At 46.3% G+C, this 12,028-nt stretch overlaps 1 protein-coding gene across 3 annotated transcripts in view; it reads right to left on the bottom strand.

Annotated features, from left to right (window-relative positions):
* The window catches only part of SLC24A3 (solute carrier family 24 member 3), a 188,388-nt gene that overhangs the window by 70,430 nt on the left and 105,930 nt on the right, over positions 1 to 12,028 (bottom strand). For all 3 annotated transcript variants that reach the window (XR_012763145.1, XM_075413691.1, XM_075413692.1), the window contains one exon: positions 3,550 to 3,624. Coding sequence is in view for 2 of the 3 variants with exons in the window: in XM_075413691.1 (XP_075269806.1) it covers positions 3,550 to 3,615 (66 nt within the window). In the remaining variant the exon portion in view is untranslated. The remainder of the gene's footprint in view (positions 1 to 3,549; positions 3,625 to 12,028) is intronic.

Below are 12,028 nucleotides of genomic sequence, written 5' to 3'. Positions count from 1 at the left end.
AACATCACAGGTCTTTTCTCATCAGGTGATGGAAGAGGAATCAGGTGGTCTTCTCCCTCACAAAGCAGCTCTGTCTCTCCGATTCAGCCTACTTATTTCAGAGGGTCTTTATGTGGGGAGAGTATTGATTGGTGTGAGCAATGGTGGTAGCATCTGCTGTCATCCGGCAGGAATAAAATCTTCCCTTTCTTAGAAAAATATTCAAGAGTGGATACTACCAAAGGCTGCAGAGGCCTTTTCCCATGCATTCACGAGTGCTAACATCAAGGACAAACCACGAAAAGCTGTACGTTTCGAAGACAATCCATTCTGAACTGATAAAATCGAAAGAAGTTAGATCGGGAAACTGGACGACATATTTCTTTTGCTCTCATGTAATTACAGCACAGTTTAATTATGCATAAAAGACATAAATAAAAGGACTTGAATGCCCTCAAAAGTCACCTATGGGGTGAAAAAAACCTTTTTTTGGGAGAGAATCAAGTAGGAGCAATAGGAATAGTAAAATTCTGATCCATTTATACGACAGGTTTTGATGAACTCTAACGACACAGTATCTTTCTTCTAGACAGTAACTTCTTAATACAAGTATGCTAAATCTAGTGTTCTATCACGAAGTTTTCTCTTTCACACACAATTGAATTAAACTTGCTATTACCATCTTATTGTATTGGCAGTGTAACACAGTATTTCAGCACCGTTAAAGCACATGAGGAGTTGTTCTGTACCATTAAGAAGACAACAAATAACCAAAAAAGTAACCACCTGGTCAAGTGAAAGTAGCCTTCTAGGGCCCAGGGGCTTGTAAATATTATGTTAAAGTCACAAGGGAAGTGTGCTTGCTTTTTAGACATCAGATGTCTCTGCAAACCCAAACACATCCAAGAATTTGTCAGAAGAACAAACAGCACCATAATTCTGACACTCACACCTCTATAACCAACCTTCTGCGGCTGGTGGAGAGATGCACAGATCCTGCACCTAGAGAAAGCTAATGACAGTAAAAGGAGAGGGACTTCTCCAGTCTGTGAGCCTCTCATTCACAACAACTAAGTTTACCACCAGTAAAGTTACAAACTATTAACACCGTGCATGGTGGTTCCTATCATGATTTTAAACACAGCTGAGGACCAACATTTCAACCGACCAGTGCAGGAAACAGAGATGTGGAGAAGCAATGGAGCTTGTCTGAGGTCACTCAGAGAGTCTATGGCAGAGCTGTGGAAGCTAGCGCTCTACAGATCCAGATCAGACCTCTGTGCCATAAACAAGGCCACTAATCAAAATACACTCGCAGATGGGATTTAACGAGTGCTCAGTCTAGAGAAATAATAATTACTCTCAATCTCCTGGCTCCACCTATGTCCTTCTGCATGGCAGATCTGCCCTTAGGCATACCAACGGCATCCCAAAATACAAGCCTGTCCTGGACACTGTTTACTCAGCTCAAGTATTCCTTCATCTACAGTGACCTGAGCTGCCCTTCTAGACCCACGTTTCCCATCTCGGGAGAGGGTAGGTAAGTCTACACCTCCAGCATCTCCCATCCCCACTTCCACATCACCGTCTCCATTCCCTTCCCCCGAACCTCGCAGGGGCTTTCCCTATAGTCAGCCCTAGAGAGTGCAGCAACTTTGCAGGACAGAAGCTCCTGCCTTGTGTGTTGCCCTCCAGTTACCTGAACGCTTCTGCACCAAAATAGTGGGATTTCCTGGGGACGTCTTTTTTTTGATGATGCAAAAAAGGCTTGTAGGGCAGAGTGCTGAACTATACACATCAGGTTAGAGACAACTTCCATTAGAGCTGTCAGCACAAATGATTTCTCCTGCTGTCTCCCACACCTCCTCCCAGAGCCAGGCACAGCCTGTGCCCTGACAAGCAACGCTCACTGCCAGGCACATCAGCAGGCAGCTCCTCCAGCTGACAGAGACATCTAACTGGCAAGACCAAACCATATTTTCTACAAGCAAAGATTTCATTGCCCATGATTGACATGGGAGAGGGCTTGCAGTTACTTCGGGCACATGGTCTGTGTTCACCCTGCAGCTGTCTGTGCTGATTTAGGCTAAAATGTACTCCTTGTCTTCTACAATTTCAGCATGCCAACCTTAACAAAAGAGGGACAGAGTCCCTTGCAATTTTTGGAAGTATTCAAGAGCTTCTTTACAGTTGACCTAGCTGTCTCTGCTGCTTTACAACTTACACCAACACAACACAAGATGCGAAACTCATCACTTTGAAGGCAAGGTACAAGATCCATGATTTCTACTGGGGTAAATCACCAGAGGTTTTAATTTATATCAGCTAAGGGTAAGGCCTAGCATTTTTGAAGACACATCTGCAAAGGCACACAGATGTGAGGCAACAGCAGCTGTGACAGCGTGAACGGTCGGAACACCTGGAGAGCTGTCAACCTGTGAACTCTTGCACTGGGCACCGCACAAGCAAAGCCAAAAGGCCCTGGGAAGCAAGCGAGCTGCACGTCTGCAGCGTCCTGAACCTAAACCAAGGCTTCACTTCTACCCCAAGTCCAAGCAGCCAAAACTAGCTCTGGCGTGGGTCTGCTCAGGGCAGTCCTGCTCTGGCCAGGGGCTGCACCAGGAGCCAGTAAGCCCCAGTGTGACTGCACCAGCGGCGTGGAGATCGTTGCTGGCCGGGCAGCGGGAGCAGGAGGGAGGCACAGCCCCCCAGTCCCAGCACCACACACAGGGGCAGAACCCAGCCTCAGGCAGCTGGCTGAAAGTTTAGCATCTCTCCCTCCCCTGGGTGATATTTTGGTTTTGGTGGTTTGTTGTTTTATTTTTTGATTTTGTTTTTTTAATACCAACACATCTAAACTCTCTTGTGCATTTTTTCTTTCCCAGCCTAAGTTTTGGTATATGGTATATGAACTCAGAAACACCTTGCGGATCAATATTTCCATGCAAAAGTCAGGAAATAAAACTTCATCATTGTGCATGTCCCAGGAGAACCGAGTGACATGCCCAAAGCCATAACAGAACCAAAGCGCTGTTCCCTACATGGGCAACGACCCATGTCCCAACCCTCTCGCAGTCTCCGATGGCTGGGTCCTATCTCAAGGGGAGGGTTTCTCGGCCGCAGAGGCGGGAGCATGTCAGCGGCGGGCGGCAGAGCAGAGGACTAGATAACAAGCTCTGCTGGGCTTAGTACCTGGAAAACTGTGCTGCAGCTAGCACCGCCGGGGAGCCTGCAGCATGGGGCTGAGTTTGGGAACACGGTTTTCACTGGGTTCTAAATTGCCTCCATTTTTAAGAAGCGGTATGGTGCATATATAGGAATTGTTATTTGAGAAGCGACTGCGAGCTTTAAGAGGGAGCATCAGCCAAGTTTACCCACTAGTAGACTCCCAGCCCACTCCTGCGAGCAAGAAGCTGAGCCAACGCACACACGCAGTGTTGAGCAACTAAACAAGAAGCACGGGAACGGTCTAAGACAATAGTAAACATACTATCAGCACGTTCTGAAGCTCTCAAGGAGGGCTGCTGCTAAAGTAGCATACAAGCTTAAGAAACATCTTCTAATACTTACTTCGCAAATCTTTTCCAATGAAGGAACAAAGAAATCATCGCAGACAATTGCCAAAGCATAAAACATATACACGGCCTGCAAAAGAAAAGAGACAATGTTGAGTCTGGAGATTGTCAAGCAGAAATGAACTGCAGTGTCCCAACTCATCTTAGCTTTGTTTTGGTACATACTTTTTAATGCTCTTGCAAGAAGAATTCATAGGGCTCTCTAAGATTTAATAGAAAGATCACGAAGTATTTACCCAAAAGCTCTTACTAGCTACCAAAGGCTGCCAACATTTTACCATCATCATAAAGATTTATTGTTTATTTTAATTCTCTGCGTATTGCTACGCCACACTTAAATATTTTTGCCTGCCTTTTTTTCCCCCTGTTGCACCGCACAAGGCTTTTTTATGATTGCGTTCTCTACAAATCTAAACCCTAGTGGAATAATTTTTGAAATGCTAGTGTTTTGAAAAGCGAGGAAGGAGCTTGTTTTCTGTGACTGAAGCACCCTGCCACGTCATCTGGGATCCTTGCGATAATTCTTGCTAAACTCCACATAGGAGTATCTTCCAAACGACTGAAAGCCAAGGGGGAACACAGGACTTGAAAGGACACCTCGCGAATCAACTCTTCAGTTTCATGCCAGGAGCATTTAATCTGTGTTTCTGTACTAGTAAACAGAAAGTCATTTTTGTATTATTAAATAGAACGTGCTAGGGTCTGATCTCTGCCCCAACAGGCAAACGGCACATTGTGGCTTACATCCACGCAGCTAAGCTCTCATCCTCCCCAAAGAGCGTAACCTGGCCCATATTGCCCAGAGGGAAGGATCTCTATTTCCCTGCCTCGACTCACGACCTGGCACTGGATTGGAAAATGCTTGTTGGCACAGGGGAAAAACAGGTGAAAAGCATGCCAGCTACCTAACAGAGCACACCATCACAGCCAGACATGTGCCCGTGTCCCAGCCCGCTCTTGTTTACTGGCGTAGACATATCCAATGCCACCCAAGCTACTCTTGCACCACCTCACACACACTTAGGCCTGTGGTAAAGGAACAGAGCCAGAAATACAGAGAGCCAAAGGAATTAGGGCTTCACCCAAACAGGGCAGGCCTGCCGGCGTCGCTCAGAGGACACACTGCGGAGAGGAGAGCTGCCCCTCCAGTGCCGTAGCAAAGTTTTAAGGCTAAGTGTCCTGTGCAGCAGGGGAAGTGGGAGAGAAGAGGTCACGACTGCACCCTCTGAAGAACTGCAGGACAAGCCAGCGCTCATCCCTCACAGCAGGTGTCAGGTATGCAGCGCACCTATTACAGCTGGCATCCCCACGGAATCGAGGAAACAATCTGTCTGCACATGCTACCAAAAACTTGCCACAGAGAGAGTCTACGTCATCATCTTGGATCTCGTTCCCAGCAGACTACGGTATCGGCAAAGGTTCATTTATTGCTATGTACTCGTGAAAACATGCACGCGTAAAAGAGATCCTTCAATTCTGGGCATGTAAACCGAGAGGCAAGGCTCAGGGCATAAACCTGGAACAAACTGCAGTGCAGCAGCTGCGCACAAACCAGCTGTGTACAAAAAGAGGGGACGGGAAAGGCTGCACACGGCGAGGCAGAAGTGAACACCTGAGCTCTCCCCCTCCGGGAGCTCTCTGGCTGCCTCTGGCAGAGGGGGGACCCTGTGAGGGGCTGCACCCTGCGCTCGGGCGGCAGGCTCACCGCTCCCATGCCTCGCAGGAGATTATGTCCGCCCCACGTCACCGCGCAGCACGCGGTCACCGCGGACAGGAGCAGCGTGCGTGGCTAGCCGCAGCAGCAAACTGCGCACCAGCGCCAGGTTTCATGGAGCACGGCACGGCCTGAGGGCTGGCTTACAGCGCCACAGCAGCATCTGCGTTCCCGTCCTGGCGTGAGTTTACACCGCCCATCTGACTTGAACATGCATAGTCCCCCTCACGCTGGAAACGTACATCTCCGTAATATTTTGCTAGGTTTTCAGTGCATGTGGTTGGGTGGATTTTTTTCTTTTTTTTTTTTGTAAGATAGAGCTTGTCACCTGTAGAGCTAACGGTACTGTGCCTGAAAGAAACAGCCAAGAAAGAAGTAATTTTGGCATCTGGTCCAATAAAGCAGGTGAACATGCATCAATCCCTTTCTTTTTCACAGCATTGCTCACAGGCATTACAACACTATTTCTCTTTCCACTCCCAAAGTGAGACAAAACTGCTTCAAAGTTCAAAGATGGCTCCATCTTTTTTGTAACACCTTCCACATACCACTACAGATATATTTCTACAAGCAGTGCAGCTCCAGCAAATAACTGGAGCTGCAAGAAGCGATCAATATTTGCAGAAAAAAAGTGTCTTAATCCTACTGAAGCACAGAGTCGTTACCACATTGCAAACAGATCCTCCTGCTTTGCTTGTCTTTGAAGTTTACTGTTGAATCTTGGATGATAGGAGGAGACCAGAGTATTTTTTTCTGGAGGGAAAGCAGCAATAAGAATAGCCTCTGGGTTTTTGTTCTTGTTTTCATTTTCCAGGAACAGGTTTAAATCCCCCAATTCCCCCCTAAAAGCCCAATGCTAACTTGCCAGAATTTAACTATGCCTTTACTGCAAAAAGCCAATAATTTCTGAGAAAATCTCAGCCACAAAAACTTTTCAAGCTCAAAAATAATTCAAGTATATTTTTTTCAGGATTAGAGATAGGAATTTTATCATAATTGATGATTTTGACGCCATCTTGAAGATTCAGTGCTAGACTGTCACTTAGGACAGTTTCTGTGCTCCTCTGTTAATACTCACAAAAATGAATAAATGTTACTTACACTTTCTGAAACTCTTACCCTGCAAAATGGCCCAGAAGACCACAAACATATGCAAAATTCCAGGTCTACAACTCTGGCAGGTGCAGTAGAGACCTTGATCTTGTAGAGGCAGCCCTAGATACTGACACGATGCCAACAGGTAACTGCATGGACAGAGATCAAGGAAGCAAATGGCTCACAGACTTTGTGCATCACTGAAGAAGGATCAGAAACAGCCCCAGAGAGTTACGTGGCCAAATCCCGTTGAAAGACAATGGATAGCGGGTGCCCAGCTTCAGCCTGGACTGTTTGAACTGCTAATCATATTAATCTGCAGCAGGTCATGCCATCATTTCCCTTCCCAAATACACAGTAATGCCTTTCAAGGACACTAATCTGTACATCGTCATCCCTATAAATTGAGTGCATCCTCTATATCTGACATAATGTACAGTCATAGAGCGCAGGGCATCATTCGGTTGCTTGGACTTCCAGCAATCTGCTGCTGTTGTGGTAGCCAAGTTATCCCGAAGGGGGGCAAGGCAATGGTGATGGAGAGCAGACAACAAAACAAAAAAGCACATGCTCAAAAGCCAAACCAGGTCCCTACAGCATCTGCCTCCACACGTGGCACGTGCACAGTCTTTGTCTCATGTATGTTCTCACTCTTTTTTCAGATCACATGAAGTTACCGTATCGTATACATTGCTCACCAGAAATACCATCAGTCTGGATGGACATCACATGCGAGACATCCATCAGTTTAAGAGTAAGAAAATCCTTCTGAGAGTTTTTAAATGAGCATTCAAATGATGTGAGGTGTGGGTTTGCACTGCCTCCAGTGCAAGCAAGAATGGCAAGGCATATCCCGTGTCCCATTACACATGGGCAGGTACAAAAGCTACACATTGCATTCTGATTTTTAGAGGGCACAACCACAAAAAGGTGATGAGGGAATTTTCTTTTGTCCACCCTAGCTTACGCATTTGTAGGATCAGGCACAAGAGAAAAGGCAAAAAGGGGACTGAAATGAGCAAGGAGTAGAAAAGCAAATGTGAAGAAACTGCCATGACACTTCCTCTAATCCTCTTGTAGGTAGTGGGTAACGCCACGCTGCTGTGTCTGCTGAAAGCACTGAGCCAACTGGAGTCAGTAAGATGACTGTAGGTGACTTCAGCAAATTTTAACACCAGCCTGATAGAACAGATCAGGCTCAACACACAGTGACTTATATGCTTGAGCATTTATTTTTAATGACCTCATTGTTGTCACAAATCTGGTTTTGGCTGGGAGTCTTTCCTAATTTTATTTAACTGGCTGGAGTGCAATACAGTATAAAGTGTCAAAATCTAAGGAGCATCTGGCTAGAAAACAGCTTGGTTCACAAACTAAAAATACTGGCAACTACCCTTAGTAAGTGAACACATGGGGACAATAACTGTTACTGCCTTGAAAGTTGTTCGGGCTTTTTTGGTGGGTTTTTTGTTTGTTTGTTTGTTTTTAGACAAACAAAACAAAACCAGGTTTAGGGTTTCGGCCAGCAGGAACATAAACAAAAAAAATTAATTTTATATCAAGCCAGACTCGTAAAGATGGAGCCCAGACATCAGTCCAGGCTAGTTTACGTTGGAAGAAGGAAGACAGCCAGCAGCAGGGTAAGCGAGTCTGTTCTGTGTGTCAAAAGTGGGGAATGCAAACAGCATGACTTTAACATTTTGCAGCTGATTAGGTGGTATCAGCTTCCATCTAAGTTAACTTGAGAATCCAGCAAAGAGTCCCATTGCTTCTTCGTCCAACACACACAGGTCTGCCCTCACAGGCACCGTGGAAGCAGGAGGTTTAGCACAGGTAAGGAAAGCAGCAGGGCAGCACTTGCTGAAGCCCGTTCCACCTGAAAACAGCCATCAGGGATAAAGGCAGCAGCTGGGGGACCGCCGGTGTGCTACGGGCAGAGCTGGAGCGTGACATGTGTAATGGTGACAGGGGAAAACGTGATGGGCAAAACACAAAAAATAAGTGTCAGCTCCAGCACCATCTAGTTGTGTTTGGCTCAAAGTGAAGACTTGGAAGTCTTTAAACAGGCAGCCTACTTAAAGACACTCTTCCTTCCCCGGAGTACATTAAAAAATTACGAAAATATAGTGGCCCTGCATAAAAGGATTACAAATACCAGATTAAGTATTACATTATGATTGATTTTTAAACCATAATTCTAACAAACAAGCATCAGAGAAGTAACTGCAATCTCTGCATCAAAGGAGATTATCTTACTTGAAATACATGTTCTGTTGCACAGGACACAAATGATAATTTTTCACATTTGTTCAGTGGTCCTTTGAGTTTCCTGTGCCAGTCTTCATACTCAGATTAAAACTTGCTTTACTGAGCTAAAGCAAGAAGCTTTTCACAAAAAAGCTTAAATGGTGTAGAAGCCAGCAATTCCCACAGCCTTGCCTTCTCCCCAAGACAGCCGAGAAAGGAAGAAGCTCCCGTCCCTGGCTGCTCCCCATGCAGATCTCCCACCCCGGGTGAGCAGGCACAGCTCTGAAACCACCGTAACCAAGCACAGGGCTTTCCTCAATTCTGACTGCATTACAAAACCACCTAAAACTCCCATTATTGAAGAGAAATGAAAAAATACCCCAACCACACAAGGAACCCACAGAGTCCAAGTTTACTCGGAGCAGCAGCCCGCAGTATCACAACATGCTCAGCAGCAAGCTGTCTGCATTGTGCAGCATCGTTAAAGCAAGCATGTCCAGGGCACTGGAAAATCATCAGCCTAACGAGCCCACTCCATGCCGTAGAAATGAGATGCGGCTGCTTTCTGACTCAGCGCAGAAATAGATAAAGACAGGACGCTTCCAGAGCGACCTACATTTCCCAGCGGCTCGCACGAGGGATGCAGGTGCCCCGCTGGTGCACCCGTTCCCATGGTGACACCGAAGGATGGCAGTCCAGAAGCACGGTGCCTGCCGAGTGCAGCCACCACCCTTCACCCCTGCTCAGCGTGCAGGGCCCAGCTCGGCCCGGGCAGGAGCTCGACCTCGGCCGCGCACGCACATGGGCTTGTCGCTCCGGCGCCGCGTTCTGGATTTGCCCAGGGAAAGCTGGGAAAAGGGGAACCAACGCTGCGCTGTCATAAAGGCTGGGGTAGCACAGGGATCAGGGCAGAGCCTGCAGCTGGGCAGACGAAGGCTGAGCAGCAGCGGGGCAGGGAGGAAGGATAGTGCCCATCCCATTGGGCTTTTCCAGGGAAACCCGCAGTGGTACCCAAATTCTCCTTGCTCTGTTGTCAGCAAAAACCTCAGTTTTTCCCTAGATTTTTCAACTGTTTAGGGATTTACTTTCATCTTTATGAAGCGTCAGATTATGTTAATAATTCTGCACAGCTCTGCCATGGGATCTGCTGGAGTCTTTGTGTTCTCACTTTTATTGAACAAGAGGGAGAAGATGCCTTGGGAATCCCCTGAAAGTTCATTTACTGCATTCCCCCAGGGACCCAGTTTACAGCACTTGCCCCCTGGTTCTCTGTTAAACCAGCTTTACCTCCATGTGTTTCAGAAATAAGAGAGAAGAAAGAACAAGTTTTTACTGAAATGAATAATAAGAGCTTAAGGGGAGGTCAATAAACATGAGAAGCATCATGATGACCTGCTAATCATCACTCCATTGTTCTCTCCCTACTATTAGAAAGCCCCTTTGATTATTTTTTTCTGGTTTCCTCAGACCTGCAAAGAAATTTCAATGGAGACAATGCGACTCTGTGTCTGTACCCTTTTTTCCCCACAAAGTGCATTTCTGTGCATGCTCTGATTTGATCAGACATTTGGAGGGTAAAAAATAAAATTAGAGGTCTATCACCCCAACAGGATGACAACCCCTTTCAACCTGGACTAAAGAGGCAGGTTGCTAAATGCTGACAGTTGTCCATTTTCTCTGAGGTTTTTCTCTGACAATAGGTTACAAACAGTTACTCTGTGATAGGAGAAGGCAAAGCATTTGTCATTGCTGATTCTGCTTCCCACTCCACCCAAGGGGCTGGACCAGGGCTACAGACAGTGAAGCCTGGGGGAGCTTTCCTCGGGATTCACGGAGCTGGCAGCTTGGGGTAGAAAGACGCTGGCAAACTTCTCAGCTGATGGCCGCTGTCTTGGACCCGTAACGCCTTGTGACAGCCTCCGACAACCAAGGGGTTGCTCCCACGTATGACAGTGTTAGCAAGGGTGAATCCAGCTGGGTCCTGCACCTCAGGGACTCACGAGCTGGAGCGTGGTCAATAGATTTTCTATTTATTTAGAATGGAGAATGCTATGGAGAATGCTGGAGCACCAATGGACCGAGGTATCCGTCACGCGACTTGATAAAGGGGCAGAAACTGAGTATGTTTCTGTTGGGACAGCAGGTGCTTACATCTAGTTCTCATTAAAATCAGATTTTTCTTTTTATTCTGAAGTAGGCAGTTCATCTTGCAATTTCAGTCCTCCAAACCCCATTTTGATACATGTTAAAAGTATGTTCAGCTTATTCAGAACTCATAAAAAAGCCTGTGGAAAAATAAACTATCTGGAGAGCAATTATGAAGCCCAAATCATAATTTAAAGTAGACTGGAAAATAACCCAACCCATAGTTTATGTAGTCAACCGTACAAGAATATTGTGTGGTTTCATTGTTATTAATAATGAAAAAATACAGTCCAGGTCTCGTCTCTTTTAAATAGCCTAGGAAAACACATTCAAAAGTATGGATCACACAGAGATTAAGAATGATTTTAGCAACTCATATTTTTAACGGTCTCATTATAAACTTATTCTTCTAACTCAACAGACTTTTAAAAAATAATTTTTGTGTTAAAATCTAAGAAATGTGAGGTTACAGGGTAGCAACGTGCTGCTATAATCATCGTCTTTTGCCTAGAGTGGCTGCACTGGAGTCTGCTAGTCGTTTTTCAAGTAGAGAGCTGAATTTAACTGCACATAGTTCATCTCTTTCTTAAACAACTCTCATAACACTTTTTTTGTATTACCCACAGTATAGTTACAAGGGTGCCAACAGCCTACCAGTATTTCTCAAGACTACATTACGATGTTTGCACGCTTTCTGTATGGACTAAGAGCAGTTAATACAGCTACTTGAATTAACAGATGATCAGCAGTGACCTTTTCCTGTCAAAACACAAAAGCTGTTGGAGGCGCAGAGCACCGACTGCCAGGAAAACAAATAACCAGCGCTCGGGGTGCAACCACACACCAGCCGAGGTGCGCGCCAAGGCAGGTGTGAAACCCCACAGACGCCGCTATGCGACACGCCGACTGCAGCTGTGAAATGGACCCTGAAGTCATGAAATCCAGCGTCTAAGGGTCAGGAAAGAGCAGACCAAAGGCTGCCTGGGATGTGCGGACAGGTCTCCAGGATGGCACTCTTGGGACGACTTCTCAGTTCCATCGGCACTATCCCCGGTGCCTCTTTCAAGCCCAGCCCAAGCCCCGCATTTGGGCATTCAGAAAAAAGCACCGCGGTAGCCACCAGCACCAGTTATGTGTGGCACGGAGGCACGAGGACTGCAGCCATTTAAGCTTCTGCATAAGTACCAGGCAGAAGCAGCTCACAGTCCATGGCAGGCACCAGCAGATTGATTTGACCAGAGCCAAGCAAGTGAAACCCAACCTGCAACTTCAG

Source organism: Opisthocomus hoazin, chromosome 2, assembly GCF_030867145.1.
Source record: "Opisthocomus hoazin isolate bOpiHoa1 chromosome 2, bOpiHoa1.hap1, whole genome shotgun sequence".
Classification (NCBI taxonomy): domain Eukaryota; kingdom Metazoa; phylum Chordata; class Aves; order Opisthocomiformes; family Opisthocomidae; genus Opisthocomus; species Opisthocomus hoazin.
The sequence above is the reverse complement of the archived record's forward strand: the minus strand, read 5'-3'. Positions and strand labels throughout refer to the sequence as shown.